At 31.9% G+C, this 18,960-nt stretch overlaps 2 protein-coding genes across 12 annotated transcripts in view; both read right to left on the bottom strand.

Moving 5' to 3' along the window:
• LOC139481532 (cingulin-like) overlaps window positions 1-4,002 on the bottom strand; it is a 30,347-nt gene extending 26,345 nt beyond the window's left edge. For 8 of the 10 annotated variants that reach the window (XM_071264929.1, XM_071264927.1, XM_071264926.1 and 5 more), the window contains exons 1-2: window positions 2,458-3,083; window positions 461-1,157 (exon numbers count right to left, since the gene is read on the bottom strand). In XM_071264929.1, coding sequence (XP_071121030.1) covers window positions 461-1,157; window positions 2,458-3,083 — 1,323 coding nt within the window. Of the gene's footprint in view, window positions 1-460; window positions 1,158-2,457 lie in introns of all 10 variants that reach the window. The other 2 variants (XM_071264935.1, XM_071264936.1) reach the window with 1 other exon arrangement.
• The window catches only part of LOC139481533 (pleckstrin homology domain-containing family A member 7-like), a 34,872-nt gene continuing 18,853 nt past the window's right edge, over window positions 2,942-18,960 (bottom strand). The window contains exons 1-8 of one of the 2 annotated variants that reach the window (XM_071264938.1): window positions 18,093-18,193; window positions 14,956-15,030; window positions 11,646-11,694; window positions 10,885-10,922; window positions 7,350-7,422; window positions 5,107-5,176; window positions 4,648-4,852; window positions 2,942-4,002 (exon numbers count right to left, since the gene is read on the bottom strand). In XM_071264938.1, coding sequence (XP_071121039.1) covers window positions 3,210-4,002; window positions 4,648-4,852; window positions 5,107-5,176; window positions 7,350-7,422; window positions 10,885-10,922; window positions 11,646-11,694; window positions 14,956-15,030; window positions 18,093-18,100 — 1,311 coding nt within the window. In that variant the 5' untranslated portion in view covers window positions 18,101-18,193 and the 3' untranslated portion in view covers window positions 2,942-3,209. Of the gene's footprint in view, window positions 4,003-4,647; window positions 4,853-5,106; window positions 5,177-7,349; window positions 7,423-10,884; window positions 10,923-11,645; window positions 11,695-14,955; window positions 15,031-18,092; window positions 18,194-18,960 lie in introns of those variants that run through there. The other variant, XM_071264937.1, reaches the window with a different exon arrangement.

Below are 18,960 nucleotides of genomic sequence, written 5' to 3'. Positions count from 1 at the left end.
GTTAATTACATTTTTTTATGTTTACTAATTAGTAAGAAAGGCACTTACTGTAAGTTTTTATTATCAGAGCATTCAAGTTCTCACAAGTATTTGAACTGTAAGTCCTGGAATATTGTCTTTCAATAATTTTGGAAAATAAATGTTAAGTAACATCATGAAATTCCTCTATACACATGATACACAGTGAATGTCAATAATTCAAATTCTTTTCTAATCCATACAAATATGTTGGTGACTTTAATTCTCCATCACCTATCGCGCTATCACCTGTAATTGTATAGTAAAATGATACAACTTTATGTTCTGTATTAGAAATGCAGGATTCTGATTTTATCGAATTGACTTTATATTACATGTTATGAATGGTAGTGTCTTAGGCTATATAAGTAACTGGTAAAACAATGACATCTACCTCCCTATAATATATAGAAATAACTCCTTTACTTTCCATATAACCTACCTGGTGTAAATGAGTTGGTGGCAAGGTTGGAGTAGGATAATTAAAGAAAGCTGGCTGCTGCATTCTCACTTCTAAGTTTCGTTCAGCATCTAATATTTCCTGAGAAGTATGTGGAGTTTTGGCTTGTGCAATTTCTTCAACAATTTGTTGCCGCACAGCTGTCGGTAGTGGAGGTCGGTTTGGTGTGTCCTCCATCATATGCCTTTGTGTATTGTGAATATTTTCATATGTATGATGAGAAAGGTCAGGATTCGTGTCATAATGAGAAAGTTGAACCTGTTCTGTGGACCGTGACGGTTCTTGAGGTTGTGGTCCGTTTGTTTTATCTTTATATTTTGTCAATGTACTATATCCGTCTTCAGGTTCTCTATAACCTGGATGATATTGTTCATGCGTGGGTAAATGATCACGATTATGACGAACATGATATGGATCTTCCTCATTAAAATTGTCCTGAGAAGAATACACAAATTTTTGTTCTGTTTCCTGAGGTTGTGATCTATCATACTTTGACTGAGCATAAGGATCTTCCAGTCTATTAGGATTTTGTTTTTCTCTATGCCGAGATTCAGCTTGTGGAGAGTATTGTCCAAAATTATCTCCTTCACGCACACTACTTCTTAAATCTTTCCTTTCCTGCTGCATTGACTGTTGTAACCTATCATGTGTAATGTAGTCATCAGGGTGTTTCCCACTTCTATAAATAAAACAAAAAAATATAGAGATCTGTTTATCTTTGGCGAGAGTGCTTTGTTAAAAAATTCTAAAACACCTGTAAATAATAAAAACTCGTCAAAAAACAAAATACAACAAAACATAGGCCTGAGATCAGTAATAAAGTTGACAACAGTAACCATATATATATTTAAAACATAATATCAGTTGGCTGAAATATCAGTTCCAAACAAATCTGACTTATTTAAACCTTTTGACATAAATTTTATCCAAGTAAGACTTGATAAAATATATAAAAGACAAAATACATTGGTATTTTGCTTAATTACATACTTAATTTTGAAATGCAATAGAGATTGTTTTTTTTTTTATTTTTGGTGTTTTAACACCACTTTTAAGCACCGCATTTAGTCTATTTCGTGGCGGCCAGTTTTTATTGGAGGAGGAAGCCGGAGTTCCCGGAGAAAACCACCGACATTCGATAGGAAAACTAACAATCCTAGTCAATTAAGATTGGAGTCGAGTGCACCTGCACGAGCGGGGTTCGAACTCACAATCTTAGTGTTGACTGGCTAGTGATTACAGTAGTAACTAGACCACTCGGCCACCAAGGCCCCTGAAATGCAATAGAGAAGATAATATTTAGAAAAATGTTACAACCCAATTTCTGTATACTTGTACCAGTTTCAAGTCAGCAGCCTGTAGTTCCGTGATTGTTGTTGAATATCACATTAGTTTTTGCCTTATTGTTTTATGCATAACCCGGCTATTAAGTTTTCATGTTTGAATTGTTTTACATTTGTCAACTATTGGCCTTTCATAGCTGTAAATACTATGCTATATAGATTTCCTCATTGTTGAATGCCATGCAGTGTCAGACCTATAGTTTCTATAATTTCAAAGTCATTTGGTCTCTTGTGAAGAGTTGTCTCATTGGCAAATAAACCACATCTTCTTATTTTTCAATTCCTTAGATACATTGTATAAAAAACAAGAATGTGTCCTCAGTACACGAATGCCCCACTTGCACTATCATTTTCTATGTTCAGTGGACCGTGAAATTGGGGTAAAATCTCTAATTTGGCATTAAAATTAGAAAGATCATATCATAGGGAACATGTGTACCAAGTTTGAAGTCGATTGGACTTCAACTTCATCAAAAACTACCTCGACCAAAAACTTTAACCTGAAGCGGGACAGACGGACGAACGAACGAACGAACGGACGAACGAACGAACGGACAGACCAGAAAACATAATGCCCCTCTACTATCGTAGGTGGGGCATAAAAATATTGAGTTAGAAAACAGTGTATTAATTTACCTAGAAGAATTCATCTGCATGTAAGGATAATCCTCTGGAGGATGTTGTTCCACATCCTGTCCTCTCCGTACTTTGATAATTTTACTGTATTCCACCTCTGGTTCCTTGCCCTTGGTCTCTGGAGAAGGCTTGTGTCTATATCCATGAAAAGGATCGTATATTCTCTGAGTTTGGAAGGGATCATACATACCACTATCATCATCATACCCTGGACTTCTCGGTGCTTGTTTCTCCGGAGCATCATCAGAATACCGACCTGGTGACAAGTCCTGTTGACTCACATGAGATTTTTGCATTTGTTCTTGTTGCCGACCATATGCAGCATTTAGAAATTCATGTGGGGGTTGTCTCCCATCATTTAACATAGGATTATCCAATTGTGGATGTCCATTATGCTGATGAGGTCTTTCTATATATTCACTTTTTGGTCTTTGTCTTTCATATCTTCTATCAGAGTCCCTATGTCGTCTAGAAGCATTGTGCATTTGTTCTTTTGGTATGGCAGGAAGTCCATCTGTAGGATCACGTTTACGGGACCTTCGTTGCTGTTCAGATTCCTCTGAATAACCAGACCTTGAATCTCTTGGTCCATACCGAGAATTTTCTTCTGGATAACTTGAATCCATAGTTGGTTGATGCTTTTCTGCAGAACGTGACCTGTACCTATCTGCTTCTTCAGGATATTGTGACCTTGAATCTCGAGGAGCTCTTTCTGATGCATATTTGTTAAACGCATCCTTAGGAATTCCTGATCAAGAATTAAAATAAGGACTGTTTTTATGATTAGATTTTGGTCCATGTGGACTGTCATCACTTGGGTATCGGTTCCTAGGATCATTTTGTCTATCATCATTGGGATATTGTTGCCTAGGATCATCAGGATATTGTTGCCTAGGGTCATTAGGATATTGTTGCCTAGGGTCATTAGGATATTGTTGCCTAGGATCGTTTTGCCTTCTATCATCTGGATATTGACGCCTAGGATCATTTTGTTGGCTATCATTACTAGAATATCGTGGCCTAGGATCATTCTGATGGCTATCATCACTTGGGTATCTTTGTTTAGAGTCGTTTTCTTGATGCCTGTGACCCTTATGTTTTGGCTCTCTGTGTCTCTCGTTGTACCTTTCTCTAGGACTTGCTTTTTCTTGCTCCTGAACTTTGTTATTCCTTGGATCATTACGATAACCATGGAAAGGGTCATATGTTATTCCTTTAGGCATATTTTTGTCAATAGGAATTTTAGGCCTTGAGGATGGACTACTAGGCGATCTTTTATCATCTCTGGAGTGAGGATTATCAGGTGTTCTTGGTTCATGCTGTCTATTGTTGGAATGTGGGCCTTTATGATCTTGAGGACTTCTATCATAATCTGGAGACCTATTTTCTGGAGGTCTCTGTCTCCTTTCATGTGGGGACCCAACATCAGGTCCTTCTGTCCAAAATTTTTTATTCATAGGAGACCCTTCATCCTCATCCCATTCCATAAAAGCAGACTTAGGGACTAGCTTTTGAGGACTATTATTGTTAGGTTCTTTTTCTATTCTGTAAATCAAAAAGAAATACGCTATATTTCAAAGTGTGCATAAACAGTAGATATAAAATACAAGTCTTTAAACTTTAACAGCTGAAACAATGTGTCTATTTTTAAGTATTATTATATAAGTATTTACATTCATAAACTATATCTATTTGTTTTGTCAGAAATTTGGCTGTTGGTTTCAGCATTTGAATTTTTTTCACATTTTGGCAAGTTTTAGATTTTACTATGAGTATATTTTTTTCTCATTGCTGAAAGCTGTACATTACATCCACATCCACATCCCTTTGTCTCTGGTGGATAGTTGTTTCATTGGAAAACATTCCACATCTCCATATTGTTATTTTGATAAGAAATGTTTTATGTATTTCTAATTTTTAATCCAATGACTTCTAAATAGAATTATTCAACTTAATTTGTTCCTGTGTGGCAAAAGAAGGTTTATGGATTTTTTTTGTCACATTTTTTCAGGTCCAGAATGCTTTAGATTCCAGAGTTCTTGAAAAGTGGTGGTCCTAGGATTTGACCACCAAAATTTGCAAAGGACTGGCACAGTTTTAGTATTTCGCATTAGAAATAATAGTGAGGACCACCAGGGGAAAAAGATTTCAAGAATACTAGATTCTGAAACACAAAAATATTAAACTTACATAGGACCTCTTAACATGGCGGCTGATTTGAGAAGGTTTATCCACATATCCATATTCTCTTGGTTATCTGACGCAAACATGTACGTTTTCATGTTACTATGTTCTGCTTTGAAGGCATACTTTTTACTAGATTCTCCCGGTAGACATTGACCTATTTTATAACTAGGAAGTAATATAGAGCCAATCTGGTTTTTTTCTTCATCATCTGAAAATTCACCATTTTTCATTTAATATTAAAGTTGATATGTTCAATCATTCAAAAAGCAAATAAAATTATGATTTTTTTTTAATTTATGAATGAAAAATCTTTAAAAATTTGTAACAATCTGAAAAGGCAATTAACTCCTTGCTATTATTATTAAAAGTGTAGCTATATATAGAAATTTGTTTTGATCTTCTGTTTTTCTTAGCTATAGTTCAGTCATTGAGATAAAATATTCATACACATGAAACATTTACCTTTATAGAAAAATAACCCAAAATCGGCTAAAACACACCATCTTTTCTTCCATGATTTAAAACCACTTTCCTACAATAGAACAAAGCATGCATCTGTAGTATATTGTATTGAAATGTATTTTCTTTTCTCCATCAAATAAATTACATATACCGGTAGTAAATTACCATACATTAATTCAGATTATGTAATGAATGGGTTTGTGCAAGACTTAAGCCAGTTAAGGACTAGTGGGGGTCTTGTTAACTTTGATAATGTCTAGAGTATATATTTGACTTTTCAAAACAAGGATATAATGCATGATATATAGGAAAAGCTCAAAAATAAGGCTCTAGGTACACTGGTTTCATCCACCAAAATTAAGTGGCCAAGATAATATAGCTATGAGTGTTGAAAGTGATATAACATCAACAATCACCAATCAATATTTCATGATAAAATCAGTGATTGATATACATTTATGTGAGGACACTTATGAGTCTGTAACCGCTTATTTTGTTGTTGTGTTTTTTGAGTTTATCTTTGCACTGACATTGGACTGCTGTTTTTTCGATTGAGTATCAAGTTTTTAAAAGATTCTATAAGTAATATGAAATGAGTGACTGGTGAAAAATAATGTCCATCCAATTCTTGAACCAATGCATGTATAGATCATAAACTTAATTTTCTGTGCAGGATTTTCTCATTTTCTACCCAAAAAATCATATAATCGTCACTTTTTTTTTACTCTCTGTCTGTTACAAAGTGAAAATAAGGCAGCTCATTTATTGTCGTGTTTTGAAACTGTAGTTTACCGATTGTCACCTTATAGTAAACAATCAACAAAGAAGCATGGATAATGAGCACATGTTTAACTTGTACAATCAGATAATAGTTTATTTTAGTGACAGATCCATGTGTATTGTGATCACAGGATTTTTATGAGAAGGGTCACGATAAGGTCACTTTGAATATGGAAAATATGTCGGCAAATTGGTTCCTGGAAGCAAGCTGTTGAATTAAAAAAAAGTAAACTTCTTCTTAATTTGGACAATTAAATTAATTTAAAGAATTTTCTTCAGAAAAAAGTGTATTTACATAAGTTTAATAATGACAATACATCCATTTTGTTATAAAAAAACCCATATATGCATCATTTTTTTTAATTTGAGGTTTCATATGACTTTAAGTGTCTCAAAGATTTTTCAAAAGTGTCAGAGTGTAGTTGTGCAATGTAATGTTTGGTGTGAGACCTTTCTGCAATTGTTGATTACAAATTAAAACTATGTTTTAAATCTGGTTCAGTGTCCTCGACTAAAAATATTTTTCTTTCCAGAACACGAAAAAAATATTATTCACTGGACCTTCAAATATTCATCATGATCATTTAAGTAGGTCATGTGTGTCAAATATAAAGGGTAATTATTCATCAGTTTAATTACATTTTTGCCTGACATAAAACTATGTTAGTGTCATGTATATGATTTCTTTTCAAACTCCATTAAATAATTTAATTAATTTTTAAGTTAATGAAAATCCATATATATTTGCAGGTACAGTGTACCAATTTTCGTGGTTGAACAATTCAATTTTCCTGGCTATTGTAACTGATTTCAGGATTTCGCAGAAATCTGCATTCAAGACTAAAGAAAATATGGGCATAAAAGCATAAGAGCATAAAAGCATAAAGCATAAAAGCATAAAAGCCACAAAATTAAGTATCTCATAAATAATACTGAATCCACAGTATCTCTTAGAAAAGATTTACTCAATTTAACAATATTAAACAGTGGTGGATCCAGAACTTTTTCATAAGGGGGGCCCGCTGACTGACCTAAGGGGGGGGCCTGCTCCAGTCATGTTTCAGTGATTCCCTATATAATCAGCCAAAATTTTGCCACATAAGGGGGGGCCGGGCCCCCCCCCCCCCCCCCCCCCCCCCCCCTCCACCCTGGATCCGCCTTTGTTAAAACAGACCATTGTTTGTTCAAAAATAATCCTGAGTACTAATTTTCTATGTTCAGAGGACTAAAATTAGGGTCAAAATCTCTAATTTGGCATTAAAATCAAGATCATATAATAGGGAACATGTGTACTAAGTTTCACGTTGGTTGGACTTCAACTTCATCAAAAACTACCTTGAACAAAAAATTCAACCTTAAGCGGGACTGACAGCAGATGGATAGACGAACGAAGGCACAGACAACAGATGCACAGACCAGAAACATAATACCCATAAATATGCCATAATAAAAGTGAAACTAACCTGTCTATAAAGCCACCCTTTCATGGCCACCATGTTTGTTTCTTCTCTTTTGGCTGGAGGTGCTTTTAATGACCTGAAATGTAAACAATTGATTAGATAATGGTATACCTGTAATTGGTTAGGGTATACCTGTAATTGGTTGTTGAGATCTTGAAACTGTCAATGTGCAATAGTTTGTTTAGTTTATGCTTTCAAGGTTATCTTAAAAAGCATTTTTAAAGAGTCTAAATATAGAACTAAATAAATTTGATAAATTGTAATGAGTATAGTTAACCCTGTGGTAGTATGGTAACATGTAAAGTTATGGTGGAACAAATAGACATTATATAAATATAATCTAGCAGTAGTACCTGGGTGTTGATGTCTTTATTTTCTATAAATTTGATAAATACATTGTAGTTAACTGAGAAGATGTATCGTACAACTAATTTTTCAACACACTTTTACCTAAAAAAAATTAATTACATAGGCAAAAATAATCTGTTATTTAAGAAACAAAGAAAGAGAGAAGCAGATCTAATACAAGAACCTTTAGAGAGCATGAAATCTCAAATACCTTAGGTATCTCCAAGTATTTTTTTAGATTGCAATTAATACGAAGTAATGGACTTAGTACTTGGAAATATAATAAATATGACTGACAGAGTAACTGACTGATTGACTGACAAGTTAAAACCTATACCCACTATAGCAGTGGCGGATCCAGGGGGGGTTCTGGGGTTGGAACCCTCCCCTTTTTTTTGGCCGATCAATGCATTTGAATGGGAGCATATAGTTGGAACCCCCCCCCCCTTTTTAAAATGGCTGGATCCGCGCCTGTATAGATACTTTGAACCGTGATGTATAGTATGTATCAGCTCAATATTAGCAACTGTAGTATTATAGATCATGGAAATAAGATGAGCAGTGTTCTCCCCACAGCCTTACAGCACCTTTTTACCCTGGTGCTACCTTGGATGATTTTCATAAAATAACGTATAGGAGCCATGGTGCTATATTTATTAGAAACCAGTGCTATGTTAATTTCCATGGTGTATTTTGAAAATTTTGTGATAAACACAGAGATGGGTGCATGAAAAAACATATAATTACAAACGTATATTCAATGGGAATTAATATTGTTAAAGAAACTACAGTGTAGTATCAATTAGTATCAATAGTTTACAACAGAACATTAGTGAAGAGCAGCTTTGTGATATACTGGGCAGAGGACATAATTTCTCATCTTACTGATTTCAAGGTGATGAGGATTGCAGATATTAACATCTGTAAATTTACAAATCAATGCAGATGTTATGCAACAAGATAGATGTGTGTTTTAACAGTTATAACTTACATTTAAATCTCATCTAGTAATATTCCATAAAAACGCAAAGGAAATTGAATAAACCTCACACTATAGGGTTCTCAGATTCACTTAATTTCAGAATATGTTTGAAAAAACAAAATCCATAATTTATGGTTTTTATTCATAAACTAAGAATGAAGAAAATAGAATTTATATCTTCTAAAATTCATCAAAATGTTTTCAATAATCTTAAACTGTATTTGCAAAAAAATGGTTCAAGACATATATATTAGAGATGAAATTCTTTAAAATATTATGCAGCCTGTCTAGTGTTTTCAATATAATGCATTCAAATTATTAACAGTACAAACTTAAGAATGATATTTGCAGTTTTCATTTTATCTCATTTCAATAACTTATAGAACTTAAACATGAAATATTATTTAAAGAAATCAATTTAAAGATATGAAATTAGATTCTTTTATGTGCACTTAAAAGAAAATTAAATCTTATTACAAACATCAGAATGAAAGTGTTGATTAAATTTTAAAAAGATAAGCAGAAATTATTACACAAAATAAAGCCACAAATTTAGCTGCCTACCTGATTTTAAAGCAATTCATTTTCCATCAAAATTTGAGCCGTAATCAGTTTCGCAATTCCAAGGAAATTGAATTTCAGATTCTCCCTCTGCGGTTTAACATTACAACCTTGTGAACATTGAGTTGCGTCATGCAAGTCATTTGGAAGATAATGCATAAAACAAATTGTAGCAGTATTTCTTGATTGGTTTTTCAGTGATTACAATTTTTAGTAAACTCAGCTGTAGAAAGTTCATTATTTATCATAACAATACATGTCAAACAACTGTTCCTACATTTGATTGATTTTGTGTTTGTTGTAGCCATTTCTGGTTTTATCAAAGAATGAACGAATTTCAGTTATGCCAAAGTGCATTGAACTTGTCAAGGGAATTTGTTGAGTATGTACATTGTAAACAAACCAAGGTTAAAACAGGTGTAACAACTTGTTCATATACCTTACAAATATTGATCTTTATATTCATGTGTTTGGCATTTACAAATGTAATTCAATTTTACAGTTCCTGATAATCAAATACTTGCACTAGTTGACAATTCATATGAAATAGAACAAAATATCCATATAGCTCCTAAATCCATATGAGGATTTGAGGAGAACAAGGGTTTTTACTGCATAAGACCCATTAATAGCACTCAAATCATATCAGTTGGAAGGTCAAGTAAAAAAAACATGGTTTAAACATTGTTAAAAGCAATGAAAACCAAAATTTCCAAACTTATTGCAAAGCACGATTTACAAAAGTGTTCAAGGAAAATAATTATGTTAAAAAAATACTTGACTGGATTCAAATTAAGACAGTTCTGCTATGTACCCAGTTTCTAAAGCCAAGTTGAATTTTATGCAAAGATCAGTCAGACTGGTTTCTGCAATCAGGCCAAAGTCATTGTTTCTCATGTAAGACACTGTTTCTCATATAAGACACTGTTACACATGTAACCTGTTTCTTATGTAAATCTTGTAGAATGTGAGTGGTGCAATGCCTCACTTTACCTGTTCAGTATAGGAGGCTATGAATATCAAATATATTTAAAAAAAAAAGACTTTCTTTGATATTAACCATTATCTTATGTTTTAACCTCTGTTATCAAACAATAGTACATTATGTACAAGGGTGTTTGCTTACAAAATCTTTACTTGCTTTCTGGTTAATTGAAAATAGAGATAAGTTTATAATAAATTTTCTGTTTAATGAGAATAGTGCCATGAAAATATTTATAAGCTGTTTAATACCATGCAAACTATGATGTTTTTCTGCATTGTAAAACTCCAAATATTTACAAAAAGATGAAGGTGGTATTCCTAATAATTGATTAATTGCTCTCAATTAATTCAGTTTTTTTGTTTTGTTTAATTTTCCATCCATTCTGCATTTTTATTTAAGTATATATTTGCAATACATTCTAAAAATCCTATTCCAAGTATAACAATAAAATATTGTTTGTTTCCTGGATTTATATTTCCTTAATCATTAGAGGAGTTTGTGATCAGATTGAGACTTCAGTAAACATTGCTGCCTAAATATAGCTTCAATATTAACAAACTTGCATTCCATTGGAACTTTAAGAAACCCCTTTTCTAGAAGAAAAAAAAAAAAGATATATACAGGATTTGCACAAATCATACATAAAGGAACTGTTTACTCACTTGACTTTTGTTGGTGTTGCTGCTACTTTTCTGTTTGACTGCAAAACGAAATCCAAATATCAGTTTTAAAAATAAGCATTACTAAAATTTCACATCAACAGAGTTTGTAGTAATTTCCATTAAAATTAAGAATATCACAAACTTCAATCAAAGAAATGTACACAATATGCTTCCAGCTCCAAACAATTTTAACACATATATTGGCACTTTAGGTTTTTTTAAATAAGATTAATAACTAGAATCTTCGCAAAACAGGAAAAAATAACTCTTTCAATCTTTTCCTTCAGTCATTTCTACATTCAATGACAGATTATTAACTTATAAAACATCTAACCTAGAAAAAATACCAATCTGAGTAACATGGTCACAGACAGTTAAAAATCATATCCCCGGGGTACACATGGCCGTCAACCGTCAATTAACAAGATATCTATCTATCATAAATATGTAACCCTTAAATTATTTTTCATTTCACAGGTAAACAAGGGAATCCAACATTAATATGATCTCCGTTAAGGATAATGTATATGGTCAGTTGATATATATAAATGTTTAATGATTCCTTGAAACATTACTCTGATCAATATTCATACAATAAAACAGGATATGTTCCAAACTTCTAAATTGATTCCGAGTCAAATTTCCAATGAGTTACACATAATGTTCAGTTATTGTAATTTATATAAATAGAATTGATTCTTTTCTAAGGTCTCTTAAAATCAAACGATCCTGAATCTATCCGACCAAGCCTTTATACATACCTCTTGTGTGGTGGGACTGGTTGGTGTTCGTGGGGGTGAGGAAGATGAACTGGAATAGAAAAAAAATTATACATATTAGTTTTTCATAATTTGCCTTTTTGGAATCTAAGTGTTCTCTGGGTAATATATTCAGTAGTGTAAATCAAAACTTTGTGATTAGTCAAAGTCATCCTTAACAATGGAAATTCAACTAATGAAATAACTTAAATTCTGAAAAAAAGGTATTGCTAGTAAATTGCACAAACATCTTTTCTATTTGAATTTAAAACAATATCTTATTTTAATGTGTTTATAATGTAAATATTAATACTCTTGTTATCTATTTATGTATTTTATAAAAATTCCTTTCAAACTACTGCGCCAGACCTTCATGTGTATTCAAGGTTGTTCTACACCATTCTAGAAGTACCATCAAACAAAACAATATTCTTACTTATACCAGCTAAAATTTGAATTTGCTTTAATTTTAGCAAATGTGGTTGTATGCATAAAGCTTTTTGGAAATTATTTGAAATTAAGAGATGGACCCAGGGAAAGTCACAGTAAAAGACAATCCAACCAACGAGCAGAAAACAGTTAAAGGTGATGGCCATCAATGGGTCTTCAACACAGGGAGAAAATGATTTGCAAAGTATAAGATTACAGTCGGCAAATTTAAGACTGCTTTACGACTTTTAAGGTTTAAATATTTATAAGCAATCTCATCTCATTTGTTAAGGAAATTCTGCATGCAGATGATGAAGATATATATGTAAAAGCAGTATTGGATATCAGAATGCAAATAATTCTTATTGCAATAAAAAGCATTGCAATAATTTCAGTATTCACTTTATACTATTTGGAAATTTATCTAATGTGCATGCAATTCTTACTTTCTATTTAAAATTTACATCTTTCTTTTTGTGTCTTTGGTTTAAGAGACACTAGAATTTTAAATTCACCACAGATCGATACAGTTTGTGTATTTAAACTAAAGTAAACACACACTTTTGAATTTATTTGAGAAGTTTAACCTAATCAAGTGTATAATAATTTTGACAGATTGTGAATGGGATTACCTATACATTGATTGATCAGTACCATGACAAGACACTATTAGTGATAAAATCTGTAGATAAAACATCACTATAACAGTCTGACTGATGTAATACAACAGTATGTCACCATTTCTATGTCAAATACTTGTTTATGCATCTGTCAAATTGGTGCAATAAAGTTTTTTTATAACATCTGTATGTACTTGTGTATATCTGGAGATTTTTTATGAACAATGACTCCACTGACAGGTCAACACAATGTTGATATAAACCAATTCAATCCTAAAATCAACAAATGTTAAATTCTGCATCTGTGTTTACTGTTTACTGGAATTACCATAATATAGTAGTGAGTAAGAGGGTCGACTGTCCCCATATCTTTCAAATTATTTTGCATTTGCATTTATTTCTGAATATGCTCTGTCAATGATCGATTAAGCAAGTTTGGGAAACAACTCTTTCTAAGATATTAATAAAAGTCAACAATTAAAATCAAAATGACTCGTTAATCATCTTTTTAAAGAAAAGACTTGATAAATGATAGTTAGGGAAAAAAGTTTTTAGTTTTTCCTGATCACTTATTTATAAATGCTAATGAAAACATAGAAATGTCAATAGCACCGAATAACCCAGTGCACGCTGTCATACATGGTTTGTACATGAACTATAAATATATATATATTATGAATGGTTTTGCTTACCACAACAGGCAACTTCCAAATAAATGATCAAATCCCATATTAGACCTCTCTTACAACACTATTATAATTACTTTCCAAAACATTATAAAATCACAACAATGAAGCTAAAAATATAACACAACTTCATAATATAAACAAAGTCATGTCTGAATTTAAAATTATTTCATTTCAGGACAGGAATAAACCTCAATAAATCAAACACATAGGTATACATTGTTATCTGGTGGTAATGTCCCCCTTCATTTTATTTGTTCACATTTTATCAGCTATTTACTGTTAATAAAAGATCAATCATTAGACCGTGATTTCCCACTGATACACATTTGTTAAGTTTCTATTTGTTGCCATTTTATGGTATTTTCTAAAACGTGATAATTGAACAAGAACATACAATACAAAATGTTTGCAATCCAATACCTGGTTAGTGACACCCCTTTTTGATTATTTGAGAAAGTTTCCCAGAGATACTGGATTCTTTCAATGATACCCCATGCATTTAAATCAATAAAGTGTGAACTTAAAACTATATCTTGAGAAGTTTAAAGCTTTGAAACTTAACATCAATTGTCAGTTTCTTCAGAGTAATGGATACCTATGTTGTCATACAGAATTTCAATTGCGAATGTAAAATTATGGGAATGAAATGCAATGTACTTTTAAATGAATGAATAGATAAAGGCTCAGTATAAGGTCTAAATGGAATGAGACAATTTATTGTCAGAATATCAATCAAAACAAGATATTCAGACTCAAAATTTAAGAGATCTTTTAACATGCAGATTAACATTGGCGGATCCAGGGGGGGGGGGGGGGGGGGGGGGGGGGGGGTTGGAACCCCTTTTTTGGCCGATCAATGCATTTGAATGGGGACATATAGTTGGAACCCCCCTTTTTAAAATGGCTGGATCCGCCCCTGATTTAGTTTTACGTATGTTCAAGAAAAGGACTATTTTGGATAGATCCATGACGATAATGCAATTCAGCTATGTTTGTGGATACTTTTAATCACTTTTAATGCAACAAATGTTATCATAATATAATGACTGACTGACTGTCTCAGACTGTCCTACCTTTTATATCTCTGTTAGCACACATTTTTGACAAGAGAACCAACAAGTTGGTATAATGGTTACGTGACCTCGCGGTGATAAAACTTTCGAGCATGATTTTTGTACTCAGACTCCAAAATCAACCAATCAAATTGCTGGATTTCATGTTTCGAGCATGATTTTTGTGCTCCCAGCACTGAGCAAAGTTTTATGACTTCAACCCCAGACTTTAACTTAATATCAACACCCAATTTGTTGGTGTTACGTACATCTTAAAAAGTCTACCTAAAATTATTTTGCAAATAATTCCGCTCAACCAGTGCTAGTGGCTTTCTTAAACTTGTAGTAAGGCGATTTTTTTATTTGCTTTAAGTGTTGAAGGCCTCACTGTGACTTTGAGATGAAGAACAGCAATAGAAGTGTTACTCCTTTGCTTTTTGAGTTTTTGTTGTGCATGCATACCGATTTTGTGTCATGGATGAATAACTATATCCTTTGTTTTTCTATGCTTTACAAAACTTACCTTGTTTTATTTGAAGCATGGTTGGAAGGTTTACGAGTAACAGGATGTTCAAATGTTGTTATTTGAGTATTATGACTGAAATTTAAAAAAAACAAATGATATTATACATAATGTTTGAAATTAAAATCTATTAAAATTATAAATATCAATAAAATATTTATATGTAGTGTACATGTTGGAAAATATCTTACCTAAAAAAAAAACAAAAAAAAAACAGTCACTGTTAAAGTTAAAAGCCTTTTGCCATTATTTGATGCAAACTGCTATGTGTTCTAATTCAAAGAACAATATGTCATGTAAGTTCTGACAACGGTATCTTAATTATATACCTTCTATTAGCAGTTTATTTCTGATTACCATTTAGTATTTTGATAAAATAGATGAAAAATTTCTAAATATTTACATGCCTTACCTGTTAAACCAAAAAATTATCGGACACCTTTGAAGAATTCTAGATAGTTATTTCAACAATGTAAATACCTTAGGAAAACAATTTCGTAAAATAATTATAATTCTATTAATTTAATCCGTTAACCTTATAATCCATTCTTAATACAATGTTTGTAAGGAGAGACCTTTAACCCATTCCCATACTGCTGAATTAAATTGTACTTGTTTCTTCAAAGTTTATACCTATGTCACACATTGTTTATTTGGATTAGAGACAAAAAAGTAAATGCCATTTTAGACATGTGAGTGACTTTTACAGTCTATTTCAGTCTATATTAAGTAAATTGATATACCTTTTCTTTCTTTTAATTGTCAGACATATATTATGTCTGTCAAAACACATTTCAACATTATGTTTTACATGGAATTGTTTTCTAGGTGTGTTTTCATTTATATTTAATCTTAAAGGTCAGACAAGTATATAATGGTATAACCAGTGATAGAAAGTTTATGTATTTCATCAACCTGAAAGATATACCACACACTAAAATTATTTAAGTAAATTAAAGATTTATATGTATATGTACATAAAAAATGAGCAAGAGAAACTGCATATAAAACAGGAGTTAACTTATGACTCCTTGAAGAGTTTACATTCCTATTCCACTTAGTGGCACCCAATAGCTCTGAGCAATGCTTTATTGAAGCAAGAAAGGACACTTTTAAAATCAGGTAACAACCTTTAAAGGCTATTTAATAATTTAACTTGATTACTAAACAAAATATTTGACACCCACCCATATCTGAGATTTATAAGTGCAATTCTGGGTTCCATGTATTTTATAATGGGATCTCCATGACATGTTAATTCATTTTCATTAATAGGTCATGGTGAAGCCTCAAAAGGAAAGGTCAGCTTGTCTTAATGACATATGATGGTCATATCTAAGGTCATTGTGAGGCAGATATTCTATAATGGTCTATCAAGTCATTGTTACTTATAACTTAACCTTTCGGAAAGAGAACTTTAACAATACCTTTATTTATCTCTGCAGCTAACACTAATTGTAATGAACAAAAGCTAAGGAGATGGGGTATGATTGACAAAGAGATAACTAACTATTTAAATCATTACTGTTTAGGACAGTGACGTGAACAATAACAGGTCACGGTATGCCCTTAAACAATGAGCAAAACTCATACAATAATTCAAGATCCCTATCATCTATAAATTTGTATGTAAAACACCTCCTTAGTGGATTATCTTTTGTATCTTAGAAATTTTCTTCTGTCATTGAGTGAATTTGGTGTGAATAGTAGATCTTTGATAATATCTGTTAAATTGGTTCACAATCACAGCTTTCTAGACCTTGACCAATTGCATTATAGACGTATTGACTTATATCACTTAAGATTTTTATGTTTATAGATTCATCTGCATAATATTATATTGACCACCCTTCATTCAAAGCTATGAACACTTCATGTTGACATACTATGCAATTTCATATGTCAAAGATTCGTAAGCATGATTGTATTAGTAACCTATAAAAGAGCTAACATTTGTTCACTGCCACTTATCTAATGAACTTAGCCACATACAAGTAGTATATAAGAAAACCTTTCTTTAATACAATTATTTATCATTGTTGCTTTACTAGGACATGGAACAACATAATGTTACTTTAAGTACTCTTACAACCATACATATTGTAACCCTTAAAATAAAAGAACAAAACCCACAGGAATTTAATCAGAAAATCATTCTTCCTATTCAACCATACAACAATAAAGACAAGATAAAAATCCATTTTGTACTTTTGTCCTGAGAAATCCAGTTCAGCAATAATTTGTTTATTAGTAGACCAATTGGTTTATTTCAAATGAAATAATACCACAAATTGTCAATTTAAATACTTGAATAATTATTTAATCACATTTTTCAAATTACCAGCATTTTGTCAACTTAAGAGTTCATACTTTATAAAAGTTATTATTTGTCCTATTTCTTGCTAATGATCCAAAAATGTTTTAACTATTAAAAAATTTCTATCATAGTCAATTCTCTGTTACTTAACTCTGACTATACAATTGTGTGTACCAAGTTACAGAAACCTGTATAAAAAGATTTATAATGGCTATTTCATGACATCTTCCAATGTACCATTTTTTCAAGTCTTTTGATAAGATTGATTACCCAAGGTTTTGAGTACTATCAAGACTAAGTCAAGGCAAAGACTTACAAACGAATTTGCTACTTTTCCAGGTTTAATACAAATTATGTTATTTCCATGTTATCTTTAAGTGTAATATTTGCCACTGGACACCATTGCAAGGACAATTAAATGTATCTTACTGACATCTGTTGTCTTATGTCTATTTCTATATCCTGTATTTGGCAGTCATACAATTAGGATTAGATTTAGATTGTTAATCTATCTTTTCTTTAATTCAGACACCCAACATGTTCAATATCTGGATTTTCGAAGTTAAAAAAAATAACAAAACATTAGTCCTAATCATCAATTCATTTAACATTAGACAGTGAAAATATCCTGAATAGCATTCCAGCTTAACTGCACTTTCCAGAATCTTCAAAAACCTGACTGTTTTATCCTTAACATTAGTCAATAAAAATTCTGAGTACTTCAAGAAATAACTTATTAACTTACCATGTGCACTGACCTATCCAAACTTTTCAAATATATACCTGTTCAGGTACAACTCATAAATCCTAATTAACTTACTTGTGCATATTGCCCTTTATAATCAAGTTTATAAATCATTCACTACATGTATCTCTTTTACAGGCAATCAAATTAGTCGAAAGTTTTGACATATTCTACTATTGCCATTTCAATTACATGCTTCATGTATTCAAACACTGACTAGACACCTTATCACACCATCCATTAGTAGTCTGATAAATCAATTATCGCCCTGCAATAGCACTGATTATCACCCTGATAGCAGGTAACTAATTGTCCATTAAATCATTGTTGTTTTCTCTGTATACAGGAAAGGACATCATGTTCTGACCTGGACACTATTTGTCAACAAAAATGCCCCAAGGAAAGACTTCCTTACATGTAGCTCCTCAAATAAAGTGTTCTGGAATTTTATTACATGTATGTGTGGTTTTCATACTCAGGATAAATATAACTTGTGACATGATTGTAATTGTCACCATTCAGACAAATGTTTAATACCAAATAACAGTAGCATCATAATAATTCAACTGACTAATTGGTCAAATGTTTAACATTTCAGCATACCAGGAATTTGTTTTTTTGAAGCAACAATGTACAAACATGTATATTGTTATAATAAAAGCATAGTTATTATCCTTTATTCTAATTAGTTACTTTTTCTTTTATTTTTTATCTTTGATTTTCAAAGAAATAGACATGACTTCAGACTTCCGGAAAAGAGGTGATCTGAAGGATTTTACTGAAAAAAAATTGGCAAAGGACTCGCACAAAATTTTGGTTTTTGCAATAAAAATAGTAGTGAGAAACGGCAGGTTTTCTTCAAGGACCATCAGAGAGAAAAAAAGATTTCAAGAACTTTGTGATTTGGACTTGTACCATGAAATGAACCAAATTATTCAACTGT

Source organism: Mytilus edulis, chromosome 7 (genome assembly GCF_963676685.1).
Source record: "Mytilus edulis chromosome 7, xbMytEdul2.2, whole genome shotgun sequence".
Taxonomy (NCBI): domain Eukaryota; kingdom Metazoa; phylum Mollusca; class Bivalvia; order Mytilida; family Mytilidae; genus Mytilus; species Mytilus edulis.
Note: the sequence above shows the minus strand (reverse complement) of the source record. Positions and strands in the feature narration are given on the sequence as shown.